Below are 24,471 nucleotides of genomic sequence, written 5' to 3' on the forward strand. Positions count from 1 at the left end.
AACAATGAGAAGGATAGGGAAGGGGAATATTTTGTCCACATTGAATAGTCATGGCTATTTGTAAAAGAACATGCCTGAGATTGAGTTATTTTGCTTGATCATCGATGAGTCTCTTCTTGACATCTGAACAAATAATCTAGGACAGTGGTTCTCCAACTTAGGTGGGAATCAGAATCAACTAGGGAATTTGGTAAACAGACAAAGGCCTAGACCTGGTCCTACATTAAGAAACCTGGACCTTTGTGTTTTTCATGATCTTCCAAGTGATTGATTTGAATACTCTCTAGAGTATTGAGAACCACTGCTCTAAGCAATTGGCCATAAACGCATACCTGAAATTTCTCCAAATAATAGGGCTAATTAACCTCAATTGTAACATGTCAGGAATTAATGCCAAACTGGAATCTCTTGCCCCTCTCCCAAGGTGAGCAAGGGCTTCTCAAGCCCGCTGTGGCTGTGCCCTGGGGCTGAGCCCTTGGAATTCCTGTTTGCAGGTGCAGTTCCTGGAGCAGCAGAACCAGATATTGCAAACCAAGTGGGGGTTACAGCAGCAGCTAGATATCAGCACCCGCACCACCAGCCTGGAGGCTATTTTGGAGCCACTTCAGGAGTCCAGTAGACAAATTCATGGCAGAGAAGACCGGGCAGCAAGCAGAACTAACGAACATCCAGGATTCCATGGAGGAATATAGGAAGAAGTGAGTGAGCAGGTGCAAGTGTGTTGGTGATATTCTACCAAAATACCTGTGGCTGCTGGGTCTAGGTCTAAAAAGAGTGCCATGGCATAGAACTGGCCTTTCTTTACAGAAATCCTTGTGTGTTTTCTTCTTGTGAGTCCGTTTGTGGATGTCTGTTCAGAGGTAAAGGAGAGCAGAGAAAATAAAATATCTTTAGACATAATAGTCTTATCCGCTGAATCTCACCAGATATGAAGCAGAAGTCAACAATAAGACAAATGCTGAGAATGACTTTATGGTACTGAAGAAAGTGAGAGGCAGCTGGCTTTCTCTCCCAGGTCTCAGTTCTGGCATTCTTCACCCTTCTCTGCATTGGGCTCAGTTTCCTCAGCTGCAAATAATCCCCTCCCGCACTTAACATCTGTCTCAGCACCGTGCTGAGTGCAAGGCTACTAGAAAGTTCTAAGAATGAAGGCAAATCTATTTCTGGCTCAAAAATCTTGTTTTCAACTTCTTAAGGATATCGCCACTTGGTTACAAATCCACTTGGCATTGTCCCCAATCTGTTACTTTTTAGACGTTTTCCGAGTAACGCTATTGATGCTACTCTCCCTCTGGCATCCTGACAGCGCAGGTAAAGCTCTTCCAGCCCCAAGGCCCACTGCCTCCTTTCTTTCAGGATGCTGACAGTTTCTACTTGGTCAAGGTGGACCTCGGGACCAAAGTGGATGCCCTGCAGCAGGAGATCAAGTCTTCTATGTGGTGGTAAGTTTGGGGTCTAAGCTCCCTGAGAGGCTCTGGGATGCTTGGAAAACTGAAGAAGAGGGAAAAAGTTTTCCTGGGCTGCCCCTGAGTTTCCACATGGCTGGCAGTGAGGTGACATTGAGAACCCCAATAGGTGGATGCTGGGCATTTCCTGAGGACAGATCCCTGCCCTGCTGCACAGGAGCTGACCCAGGTGCAGCAGCCAGTCGAGGGCACCAGCGTGGTCCTCTCCATGGACAATAATTGCCACCTGGATCTGAGCAGCATACTCTCCAAGGCCAAAGCCCAGTACAAAGAGATGGCTCAGAGAAGCAAAGCCGAGGCCACGGCCCTGTGCCAGACCAAGGTACCCATCTGGAAAAGTGTCCTGTGCTGAGGTATTCCCAGAGGGCATATAAGAATACCGCCCTTGCCAACAAGGATTGACCTGCTCCATTGGCCTTGCGGTTGGTAGGGTCACCTGATCTCATATGTCCTTTTCTGAGATGAGTGGGCAGAGTACCGGTGAAAGTCTCTCGCTCAGCCACCACTGGAAGTTACTAGGGCTCTGGCTTCTGGGGGCTTGCCAGTCCTGTGCTGGGGAAACCAACCCAATTATGTAGACTCAGGTGCCTTTAGAGATACCTAAATGGCTTTCTAACCAGTATAGTCAGCTTTTAATTCTATTTATCGTGGCAGCCAGTGTTTCAATCAGGCCTTCTTCCTTCTACCTGCTCATGCTCCCCTCTGCCTTCCCACCCCACATCTGTGGAAGCACATCTTCAGGAAGACTGATCTTCCTAATACTCACCTGAGTGGAGTGTAATATAAGGTGATTCTTTGATAGTAATAATGATTCCAGGTTCACATACAAAATAGTTGGTGCTTTCCTCCTATTATGGATTGTCTGTTGTTATCTCTCCCTTCAAGATCTGTCTGGGAAGGTCAGACCACAGGTATATTCCTGTCTAGGATGTGGCTAGGTGGTCTTTGATAGTCACATGACTGTGCTGTGTAGGAATGTGTTGAAGCTAGACTATACATTCTCGGCGGATAGGTGTGTCTCTTCTATAAGTTGGTTTTGGCCACAAAGACCAGACTGGGCAGGAGGCATAGAGGTCTGGGGGGTGAGGAGTCCTGGGGTTGGCTCTCCCCATGCTACCTTTTTACTCTCACCTTTTCCTGGTTCCAGTACCAGAAGCTCCAGGTCATTGCCAGGAAAAAATGTCATGACCTGAAAGTGATTAAGATGGAGGTCAGTGAGCTGAACTGAGCCATCCAGAGACTTCAGGCAGAAATCACCAACCTCAAGAACCAGGTGGGGCACCAACTTGGCAATGGTAGCCTTTGGGAGGTAGGATTGTGAGAGATTTTTTCCCCCTACTTTTCTGTATTCTCACATTTTCCGCAATAAATTATGAAGGTGGGCAAGAGAGAAGCCTAGCCAAATACAGGTAGATACCTGGTCTCTTGCGCTTTCCTTACTGCCTGTGCCATTGGCCCTTGGCAGAGCATTGCCCTGCAAGACACTACCCTGAAGGTAGAGCAGAAAGGGGAGGCAGCTCTCAAAGATGCCCAGGCCAAGCTGGCTGAGGTGGAGGCTGCCCTGCAGCAGTTCAAGGAGCACCTGGCCTGGCTGCTGTGTGACTACCAGGCACTGCTGGGAGCCAAGCTTTCCCTGGACGTGGAGATCGCCACCTATTGCAGGCTGCTGGAGGGTGAGGAAAGCAGGTGGGTGACCCAGAGAGGAGAGAATGAGCAAGCGTCCATCAGTAGTGAACCTGTACCAACGTTCCTATCTGTATGATGGGACAACTAATGAACTTGCTCATTCTTGAAACAATATCTGAGCTTCATCGGGGTAGTAGGATGTGTGTCCAGTCAAGGCCTTTGTCCAGAGTATACTATACATGATTAGTGCAGATCTTGGCCCTGTATGTTGGAGTCCTTAACGCCTTCAAACATTCCTTCTGGACTTCTGGACCAAAAGGAAAACTGGGGAGATCTCCCTACCATTGAGAAAGACGTTGAAAAAAGGCATAGCTTTCCTTAGCTTTGCCCAGTCCAGCATGGCCTGACTGAGCCCTGTCTGGGGAAAGGGTGGAGAGGGACTCGAGGCCCAAGGGGGCCTGGGGAGCAAGGAGCAGTTGTGGGAGTCCAGGAACAATGGTGACGAGCCCGCTGAGAGTGAGACTATAGAAAAGGGATATGAGGACAGCTGTCCTTGTTACTCCAGGTGGGAATTGATGCAATTCTAGGACCCAGGTATTTTCCAGAGGGAGACTGAATTACACATTATGGATCAGATCTAGGGTATCCTTCATGCTGGTAATTATTCTGCTCTGAGACCTGGGCAAAAGATTTATTGATTATTCTGATTGTTTTTGTGCTAACAGGCTGTCTGGAGAAGTCACCAACAACGTGAGCTACTGTGAATAATGGAATGGGGGGTTATCCTTTGCTGGCCAGTTAGGAGTCACCTTTCCCCTTGCTTGAGATAAGGAGGAAGGAGCCCTCTGCCAGAAGGCGGGGGGCTCTGAGGGCCCGGCCTCACTCTGTATGCTCCGATTATATGGTCTTGGGCAACTTGCTTCTTGTCTTGTGGCCCCATGGAGGGGATTTGAGTAGAAAGCATCAAGACTCTAGGATTCCATGCTCACCCCAAGGCCTTCAGGACTCCCTGAATCCCATGGTGGAGAGTTGGCCCAGACAGATGGATGGTGTGAGAGCCTTCGTTCCTTTATGGGACACTTCAGGGAGATGCCCCTCGGTGCCGTGTGTGAGATGGATACTCAGGGACTTAGAAGGCACGTGGGGATGCCTGGAGCTGCTCTAACCCTTTCTCTCTCTCTTCTCACAGTGATAGTGACAAATGCAGTCTCCGTTTCTGGTGCAGCCATGAGGGGCTTCAGCTCGGGGGGCACAGTCTCCCTGAGGGGAGGTAGATCCCTCAGAGGACCCGATGTAGCTTCTGGATCTGCATCCAGGGCTGTGGGGTCTGCAGGAGACAGTGGGAGCTCCCGAAGATCCAGGCCTCAAGTTGGGAATTCTGGAGACACTGGTTCTTGTGTGGGAAATGAAGAGTCAAGTACAACAAGAAACCAGGGCTCCATCTCAGGGCACAGAAACCTGTAGGCAAAGTTGAATCCTCTGGCCCTGGTCTCATGATGTCCATGAACCTTAGTATTTCACAGTATACGTACCTGCTCTGGCTCTACCCTCATCTTTTATTTTCTTTGGCAATTTGGAAAGAGGCTTCTAGGTCAAAACAAGTTTTGTTTTGTTTTTTTACTTTATGCATCCAAAGTTTGGAGGCCCATAGAAACCCTTCATATGCAGTCTCAGTGGGTCTAGGGGGCTCTCAGTCACCTTCTCCCTGCCTTGCCCTGTACTCCTGTAGTGCTCTTAGTCCATGTTGTCCCCTTCTGTGGAGTAGAAGCAAATCTCTCCTTTATTTTGGTCTTGAAATACAGGCATACACATACCTCCTCTTCGGAGATTACTACCAACGCTCAGTTATTCACCTTCATGGGTGTCAGTCGTTACACTGATAATCTGCAACCATGGTTTATCAAGAACTTGTTCCGATTTTATTTTCTAAAGCTCCACGTGACCCATTCTGAGTCACTGTCCTCATAGATTCACAGACCCTGGATGCTCACCAAAGGGAAAAAGGGAGAGGAAGACCTATGGAGACCTAATGGGTACAGGTGTGCCAGCCTGGTCCCATCCCTTTCCCTGAGAAAGCTGATGTGGATTATCCACCTGGAGAGAATGTGAAAGGGGCCTGAGTTTATGTTCATGTGTCTTGCCTTCTCCAGAAATGAGGATAAAAATGGAAGAGAAGCAAATATGTGTTAGGACCACACTCCAGATGAAGTCCAGTTTGAAATAAATGTCTGGTGTGACCTACTGGGCCACAAGGGGCACGAAAAGAGCCCTGGGCCCATATTCTCGGTGGAGATCTTGTGTCCTGTTTCCTTTTAAAAAGTTGCCTACTTCTGCCTCCACCCCATCGATTCCTCCTCCCTTCCCCACCACACTTTCCAGTACACTTCATGAGAAACTCATCTGTTGGGAACTTTTAAAAAACGTACTGACCAGATGGGCCCTGAGTATATTGTTCACCCCACTCGCTGCCCCACAACCCTGCAATACGCACCCATACACATCCACACAAGCTCATTCATTATTCTCCCCACTCAATTATCTGTGCTGACCGAATGGCATGTTATTTCTATTTAGTTTTGGAAGGTGGCTTGGCAGCTAAGTTGGTGTCATTATTGCCTAATTAAGGAGTAACAGTGTTTCTATCATTATTGTTATAAGGATTATTATCAGGGAAATGGCCAGAGGATGTGGAGTGTGAAGCAGCAGCCTAGGGGCTTGGGTCATGAGGAAAACTGTTGCTTTTGTCTTCTGCTTTGCCCAGAAAGCAGTTAACAGTTCAGCACTCCATGGATTCCAGCAGTGTTGGATTGAGAGGGAGTCTCATCAGTTCCATGTCATGAGCACTTAGAGGAAGGAAGATGGCCAAGGAGAGGATGGGCATAGCTCCTTGTATGAGCAAGCCCCAGGCTCCTGGTGAGGAAGCATTCGTTCAACAATTATTAATTGAGCACCTACTATGTGCTAAACTCTATTCTTGACACCGGTACAAAATGGTGACCAAGACCTTTGTTTACTGGGAAGGCAGGCAAGCGAATGTGCAATCAGAGGACAGTGACATAAGTGCTGTTTCAAGGAAGTACATGTCAGGAGCAAGGGACCAGACTGGAAGGAAGGGGAGACTTCCTTGATGAAGAGCTCTGAAAGCTGACACCTGAAAATTGAAAGATGAGGAGGAGTTAGCCGGGGGAAGGGAGTGTTTTAGATGGAGGTACTATATCTCCTGTGGGAAGCCAAGCTCATAGTAGGTGGCCAATAGGTTGAATAAATGAAGAAGGTTGACAAGAGCATGGCTCTTTGGACTCTTTCAAGGAAGTGAGTTCTGGTGGAACTTGGAGAGAGCAGTGAGTGGTAGGAGAGGTGGGTGGGGCCAGATCATGACATGAGAGGCTTTCTGGTTAGACTGACCAACTTGTTCTGTTTTCCTGGGACATTCCTGGTTTTAAAACTGAAAGTCCCATGTCCTGAGCAAGCCAGGACGATTGGTCATCTGTCTGCTGCATGACCTCAAGGGATTTGAACCCCATCATGCAGTTTTAAACGGCAGAGTGATACAGGGACAAGAGTGCTTACTTAGCCAGCAGACAGAGTGTGCTCGAACCTGCTGTTTGTCCTCCAATATCCTTTCTCCTCTTTTTTTTATAGAAATAGAAGTTGTAGATGAGACCTGACCACCCACCAAAAAGACTACATTTCCAAGCCTCCTTTACAAATAATTGTGGCCACGAAACTAAGTTCCGGACAATGGAACGTGAGCTGAAATTGTATCGTGCTGCCGATTGTAACCTTCAAAGGCAGAGCCCCTGAGAGAGGGTTCAAGCTCAGAATGAAAGGTGTGAGGGAGGATAAGAAACTCTACAAGCTCAGGCCCTGCCCCAGACCTTTTGAATAAGAATCTCAGGGTCAGGGAAATGGGTCATTTAAAGACGATTTCAGGCAATAGTGGTGAAATGCATGGGTTCTGCAGTGGACTGTCTGGCTTCCATTCTCGGCTCCCATCTGTGTGACCTTGTCCCAGTGACTTTAATCTCTTAGTGCCTTGGTTTCCTTACCTGTAAAAAGTATATGTTAATTCTACCTCCTGAAGAAGGTTATTTTGAGGATTAATGTGCTCAGAACTGTACCTGGCATATAGTCAGTGTTCAATAAATGTAAGATGATGACACCTTGTAAGACTATATGGTACAATATCATAATCAGCATATTGACATGGATATGGTTAAGATACAGAACATTTCTATCACCACAAGGATCCCTCGTACCCACTTCCTTCCTGTGACACCCCTTTCTTTACCTCTGGCAACCACTCATCTGTTTTCCGTTTTTAAATTTCAGGAATGTTATATAAATGGAATCATACAGTATAGAGCCTTTTGCGACTGGCTTTTTTCACTCAGCATGATTCTCTGGAGATTCGTTCAGGTCCTTTCAGGTATCGATAGCTTGTTCCTTTTCACCGATGAAGATACTTCACGGTATGGATGTATCACACTTTGTTATCCATTGAAAGGCATCTGGGGTGTTTGCACTTTTTGACTATTTTGAATATAGCTGCTATAAACATTTGTGTACAGGTTTTTGTGTGAACATAAGGTTTATTTCTCTTGAGTAAATGTCCAGGTGTGTAATTGCTGGGATGTACGGCAGTTGCATATTTAGTTTTTTAGAAATTGTCAAGCTGTTTTCCAGAGTGGCTGTACCATTTTATATTCCCACTAGCACAGTATGAGTGATCCAGTTTCTCTGAATCCTCACCAGCCTTTGGTGCGGTCACTAACTTTTATTTTAGCCATTCTGATAGATGTGTAGTGATTCTCATTGTGGTTTAAACTTGCAATTCCCTAATGGCTAATGATGCTGAAAATCTTTTCATGTGCTTAGTTGCCATCTGTATATCCTCTTCATTGAAATGTCTCTTACTGTGTTTTGCCCATTTTCTAAAGAGATTGCTTGTTCTTTTATTGTTGAATTTTGAATGTTCGTTATATATCATAGATATAAGACCTTTGTTGGATATGTGGCTTGCAAATAATTTCTCCCAATCTGTAGCTTGTCTTTTTATCCTCCTAATAGGGTCTTTTGCAGAACAAAGTTTTTCATTGTGATGAAGTCCAATTTATTGATTTTTTCTTTTATGGATTATGCTTTTAATACCAAGTCAAAGAGCTCTTTATCTAGCCCTAGATCCTGAATATTATCTCCAAAAAGTTTTTAGTTTATATTTTAAGTTTAAGTCAGTCATCTATTTCGAGTTAATTTTTGTATAAAGTGTGACTTAGTTTGAGCTTTTGTTTATTTAATTTTGGTTTATGGATGTGCAATTGCTCCAACACCATTTGTTGAAAAGGCTCTCTTTCTTCCATTGAATTACTTTTGACCTTATGTTAAAAATTACTAGTTGTTCTACTCATTGTTGAGAGAGGAATATGAAATCTCTAACTTTACTTGTGATTTTATCTATTTCTTCTTTCAGTTTTTTCATTTTTTGCAGCACATCTTTTCTATATTACATAATATATATGTTATATATTATATATACATATTATACATACATATTATATGTACATATTATATATATAAAACTTACGATAGTCTGTATTTGTCATCATTTTACCAGTTCAAATGAAGAAATCTTAACTTTCTTACTTCCCTTTACTTGTTCTCATTTATTTCTTAAATATATCTTCTAATTACATTAGACACTGTTGTAATCTTTGCTTCAATAATCAAACATAATTTAGAAAATTCAAGAGGAAAAGGAAAGTCTATCGTATTTACCTATTTTTTTTTTATTACCACGTTCTTTCCTTCTTTCTGATGTTCCAACTTTTCTTTTATCATTTCCTTTCTCTTCAGAGAACTTCCTTTAGCCATTCTCATAAGAGATGTCTGCTGGCAACAAATTCTCTTCGTTTTCCTTCAGCTAAGAATGTTTTGCAACACTAGCGAGTGTCAAGTCTAGGATTCCCTCTCCGCTTTAGATGGAGTGGATGGGTGGGGCTGCATTGTGTTCTGTAGTGTTTGGCCAGAGTCGAGTCTACTGTCTATGTGTTCTGGTTTGCTGGGCTGCCCCATTCCTCTAGGTTTGGCTAGAGAGATTAAGCTTTTATTAGCGCTTTTAAAAAAGCTGTGCCCTTCTAGAGTGCCTTCTTCCGCTCCACGTCTGGAATATATGAAACAAACAGAAAAACGGAGAATTTACTGCCATGCCGCTCCTTGGCTCCTGAGGTCTCTAGCTGATGTGCCTTCTTCTCTCCACATTTTAGTCTTCTAACATCTGTTTTATATATAATATCTAGGTTTTTAGTTGGAGTAAGAGGAAGAATAGTGTTCACACCATTTCCCCTGCGAGAGCAGGGTCTGGTAAAGTATGTCTGCTCCATCTTTCTAGGATGAGAAATACTAAATATTCTTTTGCAACATGATTTTATTGCTCCTGGGCATGATGGGGGTTGATTTCTTGACTCCTTTGTGTTGAACCCATCAGAGACACCTGCTCTAGAGGCCTGGATGAAGGCTTATGAGAACACTGCCCCTCTGTGGAAAGTGGGGCTGACTTAGAAATTGGGTGAAGATTAATAAGTGTTCAACTGGCATGGAGTTTCCCCTGTCAAGAGCAGTGGCAGGATGTAAAATGTAAGAGGCCCACTAGGGAGTTTTAAAGACAGGTGCTAAGGACCTGTCCTTAAGGGGAATGATTTCAGAGGCCCTTAAGAGTCTTTTTGCCCCCTCCATGAGAATCCCTCACTCCTGTGGTTCTGGAGAGTGAGTAAAGAGGACTAGAGAGAGGATGGGACTTGTCCTCAGGAAATTTGTAGGCTGTCAGGGAAGACTGGCACACACCTGGAACACAGGTAGAGACACCGAATTAGATCAGAGAAGTGGTGCAATTTAAGAAGGCTGGCCAGATAAGAGTGGCTGAATTGAGATGTGACTGGAACTTCCCTGTGGCAAGTTCACAAGGAGCGAAGGCCGGGGTGGGAGAGGAGAAGTGAAGGCCATGTGGGGTGAGGGGCTAGCTGCACATTAACCCTCACACGCCACAGTGCCAAGTTGGCAGTCACAGCAAGAACAGCTGCTTTCAACCCTTAGGGAGTGATCTCAAGGCCTGTGACAGCAGGTTGTAGTTTTGTAGAGACACAGGTCTGAGTCACATCTATCCTGACTCTGGTGTGCTGAAAGAAGTCAACTGGGAAGTGATTCTGGATGGAACACTCGGCATCCCCATCACAGCATGGCCTTGTTAGTCTTCACTCGTGCTTTATGGAGAAATTGCAAGGTAATAAATCCTTTGTGTCTGGTGAAAAAAGACCAAAAAGATTGCCAAGTGCCATCGCTGGTAGCAAAGTTGAAACCGTCTAAGAAAATGATTATTCTTAACTAGAAAATAGATGTTCGTATAAAAAAAAAGAGAAAAGGTTAAATATGGCAATCGTTTGATACAATAGTAATAGTATTATGTGTTATAATACATAATACAGAATAGAGCCATAATCTTTGTACAGAAATAGAAAAGAGAAATTGGCAAACTGTTCTTTCAAGTACTCTGGCTAGTGAAATAATTGCATTTTTGTGGAGGGAATTATACACTGTGAATATATTTGGGATTTAGGAATTGTAAATACTTTGGTAATGTCAAGAGTTTAATGAAATTCAAGCGCCTTTCCTCCTCCTAGAATTATGAACTAGGCTTCTGTTTTATTAATTTATGACCCTGGAGCCTGGCACAGTACTCAGGATAGAGTCAGCCCTCAACAGAAGTTTCTTAAATGAGTGGAAGGATGAATGAATGAGCAGGTGAATGGCTGGCTGTCTGGCTGGACAGACGAGTAAGCCCTGCATAACTCTGAATGTAGGGTCAGAAGACCAGCCAAGGGAGTCTTCAAGGCTGGGGCCTAGTTTTTGTTGGGTATTTGCATCCTCTGGGATTCTTAACTATCTGAGCTTTGGTTTTCCCATTTGTAAAACTTGGATCACATAGCTCTTCCCCAGGCCAAGTGGACTAAATGAGCTTCTGTGTGCCAGTTCTTTTAGTGCTGTAGAGCACTGTACCATGTCAGCCACGGTGAATGGTGGCAATATCATTATTTCAGGGTCAAGTGTGGCAATGGTAGGAGGGGCCAGGGTGGCCTAGCCAGCAAAGAAGAACAGGAAACTGGCCTGGGAGGGCACAAGAGGGGCTGGCAGCCAGAAGGTTGGGCTGGGCTCCTAATGGGCTCATTTCCCACGGTCCTGGCCACCATGAGAATTGTCTCCAGGAACCCTGGGAAACTAGGCCATGGAATCTCTTTCTAACCACATAAAAGTGGCTCAGCCTGGGTCTCTGAAGCAGCCCATCTGATGCTGATATAGTTGTGAGATCTCTCACAGATGACGTTGAAAATTAAAGGTCTCTCCTCTGCACCCCCGCAATCCCCCCTCACCCTACCACACCTTCCCACTCTCTGAGGAAGGGCAGTTGAGCCAAGATCTTTCTAGGGATAATTTGGCCAGGCTAATTACCTCATGTTAATTAGATAAAAGTCAAATTACACGAGCAATGCTTGCAAGCCCACCACTTTGGAGGTTTTCAAGTTATTTACCTGGTATCTCTGATTTTGCTGGGAGAAAATGATTTCTTGCTCCCAGGCAAACTAAACCCACAAGTTAGGGCAGTGGCTCCCTCCTGAGCCCTATAAAGGGGAGCCCAAGATCACAGGCTGATGAGTTGCATCTCAGCTAAGGGTTAGCATCTTATTCCAGGTCTCCGGCCTTCCCAGCATGAGCCGCCAATTTGCCTGCAAGTCAGGTGTTGCCACCAACAGGGGCTTCAGTGGCTGCTCTGCTGTGCTTTCAGGAGACAGCTCGTCCTCCTACCAGGCAGGGGGCAAAAGTCTCAGTAGGAGCTTCGGCAGTCGAAGTCTCTACAGCCTGGGGGGCGCTCGGAGTGTCTCTTTCAACGTGGCCAGTGGCAGCGGGCGGGCAGGAAGCTATGGGTTTGGCCGAAGCAGGGCCAGTGGTTTTGCTGGCAGCATGTTTGGCAATGTGGCCCTGGGGCCTGTGTGTCCATCTGTGTGCCCTCCAGGGGGCATCCACCAGGTCACCATCAACAAGAGCCTTCTGGCTCCCCTCAATGTGGAGCTGGACCCTGAGATCCAGAAAGTGCGCGCCCAGGAGCGGGAGCAGATCAAGACCCTCAACAACAAGTTCGCCTCCTTCATCGACAAGGTGGGACTTTCCAGAGAAAGACAAACGTAGAGCCTCTCTTTTCTTCCATTCCCCCTGTTTTGGGGGTTCCCTGTCTGAGGTAGAGGAAGGCAGGACACATTTCCAGGATGCAGACACAGCTGAGGACAGAGCAGGGAGGAACTGGACAAACCTGGACTGAGGGATCAGTGCTGAGGGATCGGGATGGCTAGAGGGGTGGGAGGAGCTAGAGAGCTTAGTCTGGGAGACAAGGAAAGTGGCCTGAGCTGAGAAGGAGAGGGATGGCACGCGAAACTTAGAAGCCAGACCAAAGAGAAGCCGATGACAGCCTAGGATGTCTGGAATGCCATGAGACCCAGTTCCTCCTCTCACAAGACACAGATCAGCTCAGCCTCTGGTCGGAAGACAGACTCATAGCCTATAATACGCCCAGACTTTAAGGTGAGACACCGAAGTTTCTCAAAAGTAGTCCCTGAACTGGCAGCATCAGCATCACCAGGGCATTCATTAAAAATGCATGTTCTCAGGCCCCACCTCATGCCTACTGAACCACAGACTCGGAGTGGGGCCTGAGAATGTGCATTTCTAACCAGGCCCCAGGGCGATGCTGATGCACACCCGAGTTTGAGAATCACCAAGGAACAAAGGGGTAAGAACGTCTTGGGAGGCAGAGACTTCCTGAGCTTTGGGGAACACAGGAAGTTCACCAGGGGTGACAGTGAGGTAGGATGGTAAAGCCTGAGTAGGAGTTTGTCAGATGGAGGTGGGAAAAGGTGACCCAGGGAGAGGAAGCAGCACGAAGGACTTGTCTGGAGCATGGAAACACCTTGGGTTTGTGTGGATGCTGGATGAATGGTGGAAGAGGAGCTGGGCACATTGTGAAGAGCACAAGAAGGAATTTGGATTTGCCCCTGTAGGCGGTGTGGAACCATATGAGGGTTTTAAGCAAGGGGATGATATGCTTTTCATAGGCTGTCCCTTGAGAATGCTAGCTCTCCCCTGGGAAAATGCTCTGAGATCATAGAGAGTTGGACATGAAAGCAAATAGGAGGACCAGAGACCGCAGATCAGTTGAGCACCAGCCTCTGGCTAGGCTGGGAGAGGCCATGGCTGAGGGGAAAGAGTGGGCAGAGCGCAAGCCAGGCCACTGAGCCCCAAGCAGAGAAATCCAAGGTGTGAAGGCCAGTACTAGCTAGTTTGCATGTTTAAGGACTTGCCTTAAAGAGAGCTGGCCCAGGCTGACCACTCATATTAATCCAGGCAGGTTTAGACAGGTGCAGAGGAGACAGATCTTGACTAGAGGGAAAAGAAGATGTTGAGACCCCTCCTGATCTTAGGGGCCGCTCCCAGAAAGAAAACCGCAGTCAGACAAAGAGTCCGGGTAAGGAGGGGCATGAGCGGCATTTTCTAAGGGCTGAGGCTTACCCTTTAAGCTAATGCAGCATAAAAGAACACAGCTACCATCCAGAGAAGGAAACTCCACAGCCTCTCCCCATAACTGTCTGGTGATCTGGGTTCCAAGGTACGGTTCCTGGAGCAGCAGAACCAGGTGCTGGAGACCAAGTGGGAGCTGCTGCAGCAGCTGGACCTGAACAACTGCAAGAACAACCTGGAGCCCATCCTTGAGGGCTACATCAGCACCCTGCGGAAGCAGCTGGAGACGCTGTCCGGGGACAGGGTGAGGCTGGACTCAGAGCTGAGGAACATGAGGGACGTGGTGGAGGACTACAAGACGAGGTGAGCAGAGACACTGCGTCCAGACTGACCTGCCTCCTAGGGCTGGTTTTCTCAGCAGGCCCTGGGACATTTGTCTCTGGCCTTGGGAGAACTGAGCTCATGTGAAAGTGACCCATCCTCAGCTCTTCTGCCTGGGCAAGATGAGAGCCTTCTCTGGGCAGCCAGGGGGGCTGGACAGTGGACATCCAGGCTCTTGGGCAGTGGCAGGGCTCTCCTGGCAGGTGGCCACCTCCTTGGCACACTCCCCACTCAAGAGAGCTTAAGTGTGTATACCCCATAGCCTCTTAGTTCCAAAGCTCGCTCACTTTGCCCCTAAGTTCCAAGGAAAACCCTCAGCAGGGAGCTGGAATTTATGTTGGGCTTCCACTCTCATTTCCCTCAGGTCTTAGACATTTGGGCCATGCTCCTTTTTCCTTTCTCAGGGGACATTTCTGTCTTCTTTAGAGTCATGCTTAGTGGTGGGTTAGAGTTATTGGTGAGGGTGTCAGGCAGCTAGATGACACAGGAATCATGGCTAAGAGGGGCAGCAACATGTTCCTGTGATTTAGACATTAAGTGGCAGGAAGAAGGACCTACTTACTCACGGCAGCAGAGGAAATCCAGACCCGAAATTATCTGGTCACATGGCCCGGGAGGGGGTTGCTTCAAACCCTGCCCACAATGCTGAACAAACAGTCTTAGTGAGTTGGACAGATTTGTATAGATGTAGAAATACTTATTAAAGATATATAACATAGGCATCTCTTTTATTTTTTCACAATGAGAACACACACACACACACACAACACTCTACTCACTATGACACTTTTCCTGCAGATACGAGGAGGAAGTAAACAAGCGGACAACTGCTGAGAATGAGTTTGTGGTGCTTAAGAAGGTGAGGAAGGGGTGCGTGTCCCTCAGTCACCCAGGGAGTGGAGTGTGGAGGGTGAGGGGAGGTGACATCATAGGAGACTGAGGTCCCTATAGAAGGGCCTAGAGTTAAAGTGACGGAGAAGATGGAGGAATTTGTTGCTTGGGACACCTTGATATTTATCTAGAGCATATCGCTTTATCAGTCTCTATGTTGTGTGTCGACGGGCAAGAGCCCAGGTCATGCCCACTTTGGCTCGGGGAACAGGTCGTATACTTTAAGAGAGGCTATAGATTTACCTTCCAACTCTATCTGTCCCTGGTAAATAGCCATGGCTGCCCTCAGCTCTGACTGCTGAATGACCTACTGGGCAGGTGGTGGGGGCTGAATAGGGCTCTCTCCCATACCTTCTTGTTGAAAAATAAAGTCAGTAAAAAGATCCTATTTTGGGACAGTGCAGAAAGAGTTCCAGAGGTATGAGGAACTTATTTAAAGTATCTCAATGAGTCCTGGGTGGAGGTCAGGTTTTTTGCCTCTGGTCTTGACTCTATTCCCTAAAGTAGCTAGCTACAAAGTTGGCTCTGGGATGCCAGTTCCCAGGAGAATCCTGTCTGTGGTTGAAAAAGGGCAATGTCAGGGGGTCTCTGGATTCCCTTAGGATGTGGATTCGGCTTACATGAATAAGGTGGAGCTGCAGGCCAAGGTGGACGCCCTGGATGGAGAGATCAAGTTCTTCAAGTGTCTGTATGAGGGGGTAAGGCTCTCCCAGCTCCATCCCCAGCTCTGGAAGGACAGATATGTGAATGAGCAGTTACTTACTCATCAGTAACTTTAAGAGCCCAGGGACCTCCAGCATTTGGATGCTAGGAGCATTGTAGATCAAAGGCAAGAGTGACATCTATCCTGGTGCCTCCAAATGATGTGTGCCATCAGCCTCAGCCTGGCCTTCAGATGTTCTGCTGTCATATCCTTTAGGAAGCCACAGGTTCTTAGGGGGTTCCTATTGACCTTCAGCAGAGCTCATTCTCATTTCTGCCTATTTTCTCTCTGCCACTGGGAGTATCTCCTTCAGTCTTGGGAAGGAATCCCCAGGGATGGAGGTAGGGCATCCTCAAACCGTCTACTGCCTCCATGACAATCCGGCTTCAAATTTCAGCCTGTTAGTCAAGCATCTATGGGTTCCCAAGTCCTTAGCGTGCCTTACGTGGTGGCCAGGCTGTTTCCTCCTACTTTCTTCACTCCTGATGCAGCTCAGGTGACCTGGGCTACATCGAATCCACTCAGCAGTGTTAGGTGTGGTGTTGAAACCTCTGGGATGGTGAGCTCTATTCTTATAAACTTTCGGGAATATAGCTTGCCTATATTTTGGAGGGTTGGGGGCTCCCCTGCTGGGGCAGAGCTATCATCGTGGCACCTTCCTCTACTAACAAAAGGCATTTCATGCTTCCTTGTTTCCCATGCAGGAGATTGCTCAGATCCAGTCCCACATTAGTGACACATCTGTCATCTTGTCCATGGACAACAACCGGAGCCTGGACCTGGACAGCATCATCACTGAGGTCCGGGCCCAGTACGAAGATATTGCTCTGAAGAGCAAGGCCGAAGCCGAGGCCCTGTACCAGACTAAGGTAGGCTGCACATCCCCTTGAGTCATGTGTTCTGAGGCCTCTGGTTCAGTCCCATGACCCACAATGGCCCACATGCTGGCTGGGAGCTCAGCACTGTCCCAGCACTAGGGAAAGACTGAAGGGAGGAGAAAATGCATCTCTGTCTTTAGGATCCACCTAGACCATGGCAGCCATGGGAGGACACACACAGCTGAGTGCAAATGAAGGCTTGGAGAGGTTAGGGAACTAGGATCAGGTGAGACAGGTCAGGAACAACTTCTAGAGGCAGAGTTTTGAACTGAGTCTGGGAAGGTAGGAAACATGGGTAGTTAGAATCTCAACTCCCTCATTAATTACAATGAATTAGGGAGTCTCTTCAGTGTGATCTGAGATCAGGTAACTCCTACCTTTTCATTCAAGTCCAACTCCAAAAATAAAAGGGGAATTTGAGTCCCTTAATTTTTAACTCCTTTAATGGGTTGTGGGTGGAGAGATGATTCTTTAGATAATATGGTTTCTCACATCTAGATGATGATTTCCTAATTGTTCTTCCTGTTTATCAGGCTACTTCTCAAGGGAAATCCACACCCTTGAGACCTTATCTTGTCCATCCCCCTGCCTCCTTGCCACTCTGGACAGAAAGATTTTGCCTGCAGGGGTGGGAGATGGGAGGCTTTCAAAACCTAGAAGACAACACAGGCCAAGGTTTCTTGACAAATGTTCCAGCTCAGGTCCCCAGTCCCCAAATCCCTCCACATTACTGCTGTAAGCTACGGCTGTGTGGCCTAATCACTCTGGATTGTCAATGGCCAGTGTTTAACCTCCGTCTCCTTCCAGAAGAATTAGGCAGATCTGTACAGACATGATTTAGGGATCATTTGCTTTTTGGGGTTATCTACACCTGCACTTTCCCAGTTAGGGGTAAGCACTCATTGAACAAAATTTTATTAGTGTAGCAACACTGTTATGAGGGCCTACTATAATTATTCCCCTTTTGAAGATGAAGAAGCCAGGGCTCAGAGAGTTTAATTAACTTGCCAAGGTCATTTAGTTGGTAAGTGATGGAGCTGGACTTGAATCTACATGACCGACTGCCAATTCCATGGCAGTTAGACAGAAAATCAGGAGGTAACTCTGCTTGAGAAGCATTTATGATAAGGGCTTGGGGTGGGTATAGAGCTGACTGGCAGGAGTTTGCTTCCCCATTTGTCTCAGGAGACTGTTTGGTGTCAGAACTGGGGAATCAGTGCCTCCATCCTAGTTAGTGTGTGGAGAGGGCCGTCGTGCTCATACAGCCTTGCAGAGAAGCAAGAGAAGGCCACTTGTCCTGCCCCAGCATTTATTGTCTCAAGGTTAGTACCAAAGAAAAACACAGGAGCATAGAGAGAAGCACCCTCCACCTGGGGACCTGCATCTTTAAAAGGAATCCTGAATCTAAGACTATGCTGGGATCATCCATGAGACGACTGGCAAGGCCAAGCACCCAGACAGCAGAGCACAGCCACCAGAATCCTGAATGTCACCTATTTTTGTGTTCCCCTTAAGCTGAATTCTGAGGTAGAAACGGGCTATTCTCTGTTGACTATTCAATGGATGACATCAAAGACAGGAATAATCCCAAACTAGTAGATGACCCAAAATTCATGAGTAGTGCTATAGGGGTGTAGCTGAATCTATCTCCACCACATATACTTAAAATATCCCTCCATGCTCAACATGACTGCTGGGAGTCTGGGGCCAAGCTGAGCTGTGAATGGAAGGAAGTCACAGAAAATACAGATGGGCATCTCATCAGCTCCCTCTTGGGTTTGTTCATTCATTCATTAGAATTTTTTTTTTTTCTGTGTCTGTTGTATTTATTGATTATGTAAGTTAAGTTTATTAGGATAACATTGGTTAATAACATTATATAAGTTTCGAGTATACAATTCTATAATACATCATCTGTTTGTTGCATTGTGTGCTCACCACCCAAGTTTAATCTCTTTCCATCACCACGTATTTGTTTCTCTTTACTCTCATCATACTCCCCTCCCCCTCCTTCCCCTCTGGTATGCACTATACTATTGTACATGTCTATGAGTTTGTTTGGTTTGTTTTGTTTGTTTGTTTGTTACTTTCTCTTTTATATCCCACAAATGAGTGAAGTCATTTGGTTCTTATCGTTTTCTGTCTCATCAGACCTCTTCTGAGCACCAGCCAGCTACTATCCTAGGTAGTGGGAATTCAGGAATAAACAAAAGTCCCTGCCATCCAGTCATTCTGAGTCTGATTGGAAAGACATAGAAACACGTGATCACAGTACACTGCGGGGAGACCTATGGAATGGTGTGCAAGGGACTATGGGAACAGAAGTGCACCCCACCAGGGCATCAGGGAAAGCCTCCTAGAGGAAGTGACTCTGCACTGGCTGAGTTGGAGTCAGCTAGGGAACAGAGGAGGATGGATGGGGAAGGATTTTCCAGGTGGAGGGAGAGGGTCATGCAAAGACTCAGACACTTGAGAGCATGTGGGACATTTAGGGAACATGGAACTGTTTGGCACAGGTGGAGAGCCAGGTAGGTGATGGGAAGGGGCAATGAGAAATGAATCTGGAGAGGCTGGTGGATGCCAAATCTAAAAGCACCTTGATGCCATATTAGGAGTTTGAATTTGATCTTGACTTTAAAGGACTACAGGCAGAGGAGTACCCTAGTTGGAGTTGTGTGTTATAAAGTTGCAGTGTGCAGAGTATGAGACTTTGAACAGTCCTTGTGGTCAGATCTAACCATCAGTGAGATCAACTGTGCTTAAAGCAAATAAATAAGTCCAATGAACAGATGGTTTAGTGGGAGGCTATTGATAGGCCTTAGTAAAGTTGGGGACCTCTACCCACCTCAACCAAAGGTGCGGTGTGCCAGGCCGAGGTCAGCCAGGCCCTAAGTCGAGGTCCTTCTTTGGCCCTTCTCCCCCTAGTTCCAGGAGCTCCAGTTGGCTGCAGGTCGGCATGGGGATGACCTCAAAAACACCAAGAATGAGATATCAGAGCTGCTCCGCCTCATCCAAAGGCTGCGCTCAGAGATTGAGAGTGTGAAGAAGCAGGTGAAGGGGCTTTGGGGGTTCCTGGCTCACTCCCAAGGGAGGGGTGAACTGCCCATCGCACATTCTCCTCCATGGTCCTTCTTCTTCTCTTGGCCCTCCATCCCAGAACCTTCTTCAAACGGAGCCACTGCTCTCACATCCTTCACACTTAGCTCCCATCTGAAATCTGGAACAATTGGAAGGGTCTTTTCAGAAAGCCAAGAGCCTGAGGATAACACCTCTCCCAGTCCCAGGTTGACAGGACTTTGTTTCCAGGGGTGTGGCTTTGCTCTGGGAAGTGGAGCAGGACATGGGGGCTGAAGTGATGCTCAGGGTGCCTTAGAACTCAGAGGGATGCTCCCTCCTGGCCCTCAGTGCTCTAACCTGGAGACAGCCATCGCCGATGCTGAGCAGCGGGGCGACTGTGCCCTGAAGGATGCCAGGGCCAAGCTGGATGAGCTGGAGGCTGCCCTGCACCAGGCCAAGGAGGAGTTGGCCCGGATGCTGCGTGAGTACCAGGAGCTGATGAGCACAAAGCTGGCCCTGGACGTGGAGATCGCCACCTATCGCAAGTTGCTGGAGGGCGAGGAGTGCCGGTAAGTGATGGGAGGGGTCTTAGAATGCTAGAGCTGGAAGAACTTTTCGAATGCTCTGACTCGTTTTCCCGAGTATGGGGAGCAGGCTGCTGGAGGAGCCGAAGGTGCTTTTCATGTCACCCACAAATAGCCATAAACAGCATATAGTGAGACATAAATTTCCTTTATGGTTCTCCTCCTTCCAGTCTTCAGACTATAGCAGAGAAAGTCTCTGGGGAGACAACAATATCTAGTAAAAAAAAATTAAAAAAATTTATTTTATTAGTTTCAAGTATAGAGTACATTGGTTAGACATTTATATAGTTTATAAAATGATTCCCCAATTACTCTTTCTCTCCTCTGGCTCTTCACCTAGCCAATATATTACTGCTAACTATTCCCTATGCCATGATCCTCATCCCCATGACCATCTAGCAACTATTAATTTGTACTTCTTTAACCCTTCACCCCATTCTCCCAGCCTCCCAACCCCCTTCCCCTCTGGCCATCACCAGATTGCCCTCTATATTTATGAGTCTATTTTTGATTAGTTTGTTCTTTTTGTTCCTTAGATTCCGCATATAAGTGAAATCATATGGTATTTTCAATTGTTTTATTTTCATTATATTTCTTTTTATTGTTGTTGTCTTTTTCTTTCGTCACATTGTATTGTTTTTCTATTTACCCTGATATATAAAACTTCCTTTTAATAGATATGCATTTTTTGTTATGAAAGTCAGAGACAATGAAAAATATTAACTGTATGAGTTGTACATGATCATAGCAACACATGGGAGGGTGGTCCATAAAGTGCTGACATTTGAAAAACCCTGTTCTAACCTAGCACCACTTTGTATGTGAGACCCAAAAAGGAGACATTATTGCTCCTAAAATCACACAGTTACACTAGCAGCAACTCCTAATACTCATATTTCTACAAGTGTACTTATTCTGGTGGTAACCTCTCAGGAATGAAGAACCGGGCTAAGGACTCAACAGGAGGGCCCCGGGAGGTGGTGTTGCTACTGGGGTGCCAAGGTTGCAAGTTCACACATCTCTGAAGTGGGGAGAGTAGACAGAGGAGAAACGAGGAGGTGCTTGGAGATGCACAGGTGCAGTTTATGCCTCCTGGACGTGAGCCAGTCTGGCTGACTTCAGGCTGTGGTGAGGGTAGCTCGGATTCCGTGTGATGGAGATTCACCTGTGCTTTTCTCTCCATGCAGGATGTCTGGAGAATACACCAACTCTGTGAGCATTTGTGAGTATTTCACACCTCTGAGGGGATATTTTTAGTCTATTAACAAACACAAGGTAAGCGGGTACCTGCCACCAGGACCCCCATGGGACAGCCTGGGCTCTGCCTGGTAGAGCTCTGTTGTCATAACTGGCTCCCTTGTTGAGACCTGCTGCCTCTTCTCTCGTGGAGTCAGCTCCCCACCACGTGCGGACATTTCACATTGGCCCTTTCCCTTGAAATCTCTCCCATGCTGGGATGAAACTCTCAGCTCCAGCCTCTTCTGTCACTCCCACCTGGCATTCCCCCAGGAGGGAAGCTGTGAGCAGGAAGAACCGCACCTGCTTCTCATTGAGAGTAGGGACCAGCACAGACGCTGTGGTGCGTGACCGGTTTTCACTCTGGCCCCACGCGGCATGGCTCAGCTCCGTCTCTGTCTGAGACAGGCGAGCAAAAACTCTAAATCAACTGATCAGGAAATTGTTTGAAAAAAGTTAAGGATACGTTCTAAAGTTAAATGCAAGACTTGTAGGCGTACGCGATGTGTGAGTACCATCTGTTCTTTAAGGGAATCCTCCGTACTCCTGTTCATTCAAAGAATGAGAAGGTGCTTGATTTAGGGGTCCCCTGGGATCTGGGCTGTTTTTCCTGGTGCTTGAGCTGTTCAAGCTTTGAGTGTGTGTCACTAAATTCAAGTCCATGGTTGGTGTGAAGTGTCTGCAAAAGAAGGAGACATTTAAGTTAGTTGGGGTTGGGAGGTTGGAAAGGACTTAGGGCCACCCCTGTCCTGGAACACACACTTATCATTCCTCCCTCCATCCTCCACAGCTGTCATCAGTAGCTCCACAGCTGGGACTGCGGGCACAGGACTCGGCTTTGGGTTCAGCGGTACCGGCACCTATGGCTGTCGGCCCAGCTCTGTGGGCTATGGCATGCTATCTGGAGGCTGTGTCACCGGCAGTGGGAACTGCAGCCCTCGTGGGGAGGCCAAAACCAGGCTGGGGAGTACAAGTGAATTCAAGGATCTCCCAGGGAAGACCTCAGCTTTGAGCTCACCTGTGAAGAAAACCACACGATAAGTGAAAAACAGCTGTCCGCCTTGCCCTGGTCTCTTCTGGAAATTCCCTTCTCCAGGAAATTCCTCTGTCACATTTATCATAGTCTCCTTGCTTTTCTTTGCCATGGACATCTCCTCTCTCCCATCTCTCTGACTTAATGTTTCTTAATGTAAAATCAGTATTCTAGCCCATTCTTCTGCTTCCATAGCAAGAGACCTCATAACTCAGCCTCCCCTTCCCGAAGCCTTGCCAAAGGTGAAGATTTGACCCTTTCGCTGGCCTGCATGCCTTCTTGCAGAGGAAGGTTTGCTCTCAAGGGTAACCCCAGTCCTCCTGCTGTGCTTTCCATGCCCTGATTAGGGAGTTATTAGGCCATGTTCTCTATGGGTACATGAGCTTACAAGCCCACTGATAGACCTGTAAGAACTTCTCCTGTTAGAGCAACACCAGCTCAGGTGAAACACCTGGTTATCGTTGTACCTCCCATGGTTCCTGCAGACTATATAGCTGGGAGCACCCCTGCAAGCTGGTCCTATCAGCGAAGGGATTTGTGCTCTCAATATGTGAGTTCTTGTCCTTGTTCAGGCCCCACCTCCCTGCTTCCTGCATCTCACCAGTAAACTTGTAAAAGTCATGCAGGATCAGGCTGCTTCTATCATCCAAGCGACTCTTCATCTCAGGCCACATCTCCTCTATATGTGGAGGTCAGTGACCTGGAACCTGGGGCATCCAAGGTGCTGTGTGTTCCATAGAGCCCCAAAGTATATTTAGATCTGAATGAAAGAGATCTTTGCACAATTGCTGGATCCCACCTTCACCTCCAATGAATTTTGTGATACTCAGTGTTCATCCCCAGCAGATGCATCTTCTAAGTCATGCTTTTCTCAGGCCAATGCTCTGGTGAATGGCTGATCTTTAAGAACATTCAGATTGTCAGCAGGGTGAGGAGCCAACGCTTGTCTTGTGGCAAGATTTAAAATGGGTCAAGAGGCAGCAGAAGGCAATTCCAGAAAGCCTGGAGCTTGAGTTATGGCTGTTCCCTGTTCTCTGGGGAAAGGTGAAAGGTAGATTCTCTTTTAAGTAGTGACCATGTTCTCTTGGTCTTTGGTGAAGTTTCACTGGGTTGAGTATGGATGTGAATATATATGTGTATGAGTTGTGTTTAAGCATGGAGCCATCTCTGTTACACATACTACTCAGCTTCCAAACAGTCTGTGCTGAGAGATTTCTCATAAGTCCCCAGGCCATGACGATGCTGTCGGAATGCAAAAAATTTCAAAGAGCTAGTGAGAGGCTGGCACACATTCAGATTGGGGCTCACGGGGGCATCTGAACAGGATCACTGTGGGTCCAGAGAGAGTCCTGGAGTTCAAGTCAATAGCTTTGAATTCAGATTCAGACTGCAACTAACTGGGGATCATGAGCACAGCTTTCACCCCTTTTGACCTTCATTTCTTTAGCTATTAAATAGGCAGAATACTACCCTCAGATTGTTGTTATGCTGAAATGAGACAACATGAACATGTCTTGTGCAATGCCTGGTCAAAGTTCATACTTAATAAAGATTAGTGGAAACAGAATCTTGTCCTCAGTCTTTTTGGTTCAAAAGCTTGACTTCATTAGCTCACCAAAAGAGGTATTTAGCTGCTGGCAAAGCAATTCAGAAAATCCAAACTCTAAAGAGACCATCCTATAACTCGTATGCAAATTTATTTATTACCCAAAGAAGACTGGCTGGCAGAATAACTACTCTTGAGAAATACACTCTTGGGGTCAGTGAAAAATTGTGGTCGGTTCAATGACCATTATTATTATTATTTTATCATGTGCTTGGCACGCATTAGTGCTCGAGGTACACTGATGTATAAACCTCATCTATGTCCCTAATGAAAACATAACCATGAAAATGTAACTGCCACACGGTGAGATACTGGCAACAAAAGAAGATACCGAGGCAACACAGAAGGGAGTGGGGAACTTCAGGGAGGTTCTGGAAGGCTGACAGAGGAGATAACACAGGCAGAGTTTTCCGAGGATGGAGTTGACCAGGTAGACAAGAGGAAAGAATGAAC

The 24,471-nt window shown here is 46.8% G+C and overlaps 2 protein-coding genes across 2 annotated transcripts; both read left to right on the top strand.

Annotated features, from left to right (window-relative positions):
• Positions 1–627: 627 nt before the first annotated feature.
• On the top strand, positions 628–3,860 carry LOC120602189 (keratin, type II cytoskeletal 2 epidermal-like). Its single transcript, XM_039862204.1, is given in 7 exon segments — positions 628–698; positions 927–987; positions 1,357–1,442; positions 1,599–1,788; positions 2,614–2,739; positions 2,932–3,152; positions 3,818–3,860. Coding segments are annotated over 7 exon segments (798 nt in total).
• Positions 3,861–11,822: 7,962 nt separating this feature from the next.
• Positions 11,823–23,683, top strand: LOC120602172 (keratin, type II cytoskeletal 73). Its single transcript, XM_039862178.1, has 9 exons — positions 11,823–12,296; positions 13,798–14,012; positions 14,829–14,889; positions 15,524–15,619; positions 16,329–16,493; positions 19,428–19,553; positions 19,908–20,128; positions 21,331–21,365; positions 22,170–23,683. Exons 1-9 carry the CDS (start codon positions 11,850–11,852, stop codon positions 22,418–22,420), a joined length of 1,617 nt encoding a protein of 538 aa, XP_039718112.1. The 5' UTR covers positions 11,823–11,849; the 3' UTR covers positions 22,421–23,683.
• The last annotated feature ends 788 nt before the right edge of the window (positions 23,684–24,471 follow it).

The sequence above is a fragment of the Pteropus medius genome, unplaced genomic scaffold (genome assembly GCF_902729225.1).
Source record: "Pteropus medius unplaced genomic scaffold, Ma_sr-lr_union100, whole genome shotgun sequence".
In the NCBI taxonomy this organism is placed as follows: Eukaryota; Metazoa; Chordata; class Mammalia; order Chiroptera; family Pteropodidae; genus Pteropus; species Pteropus medius.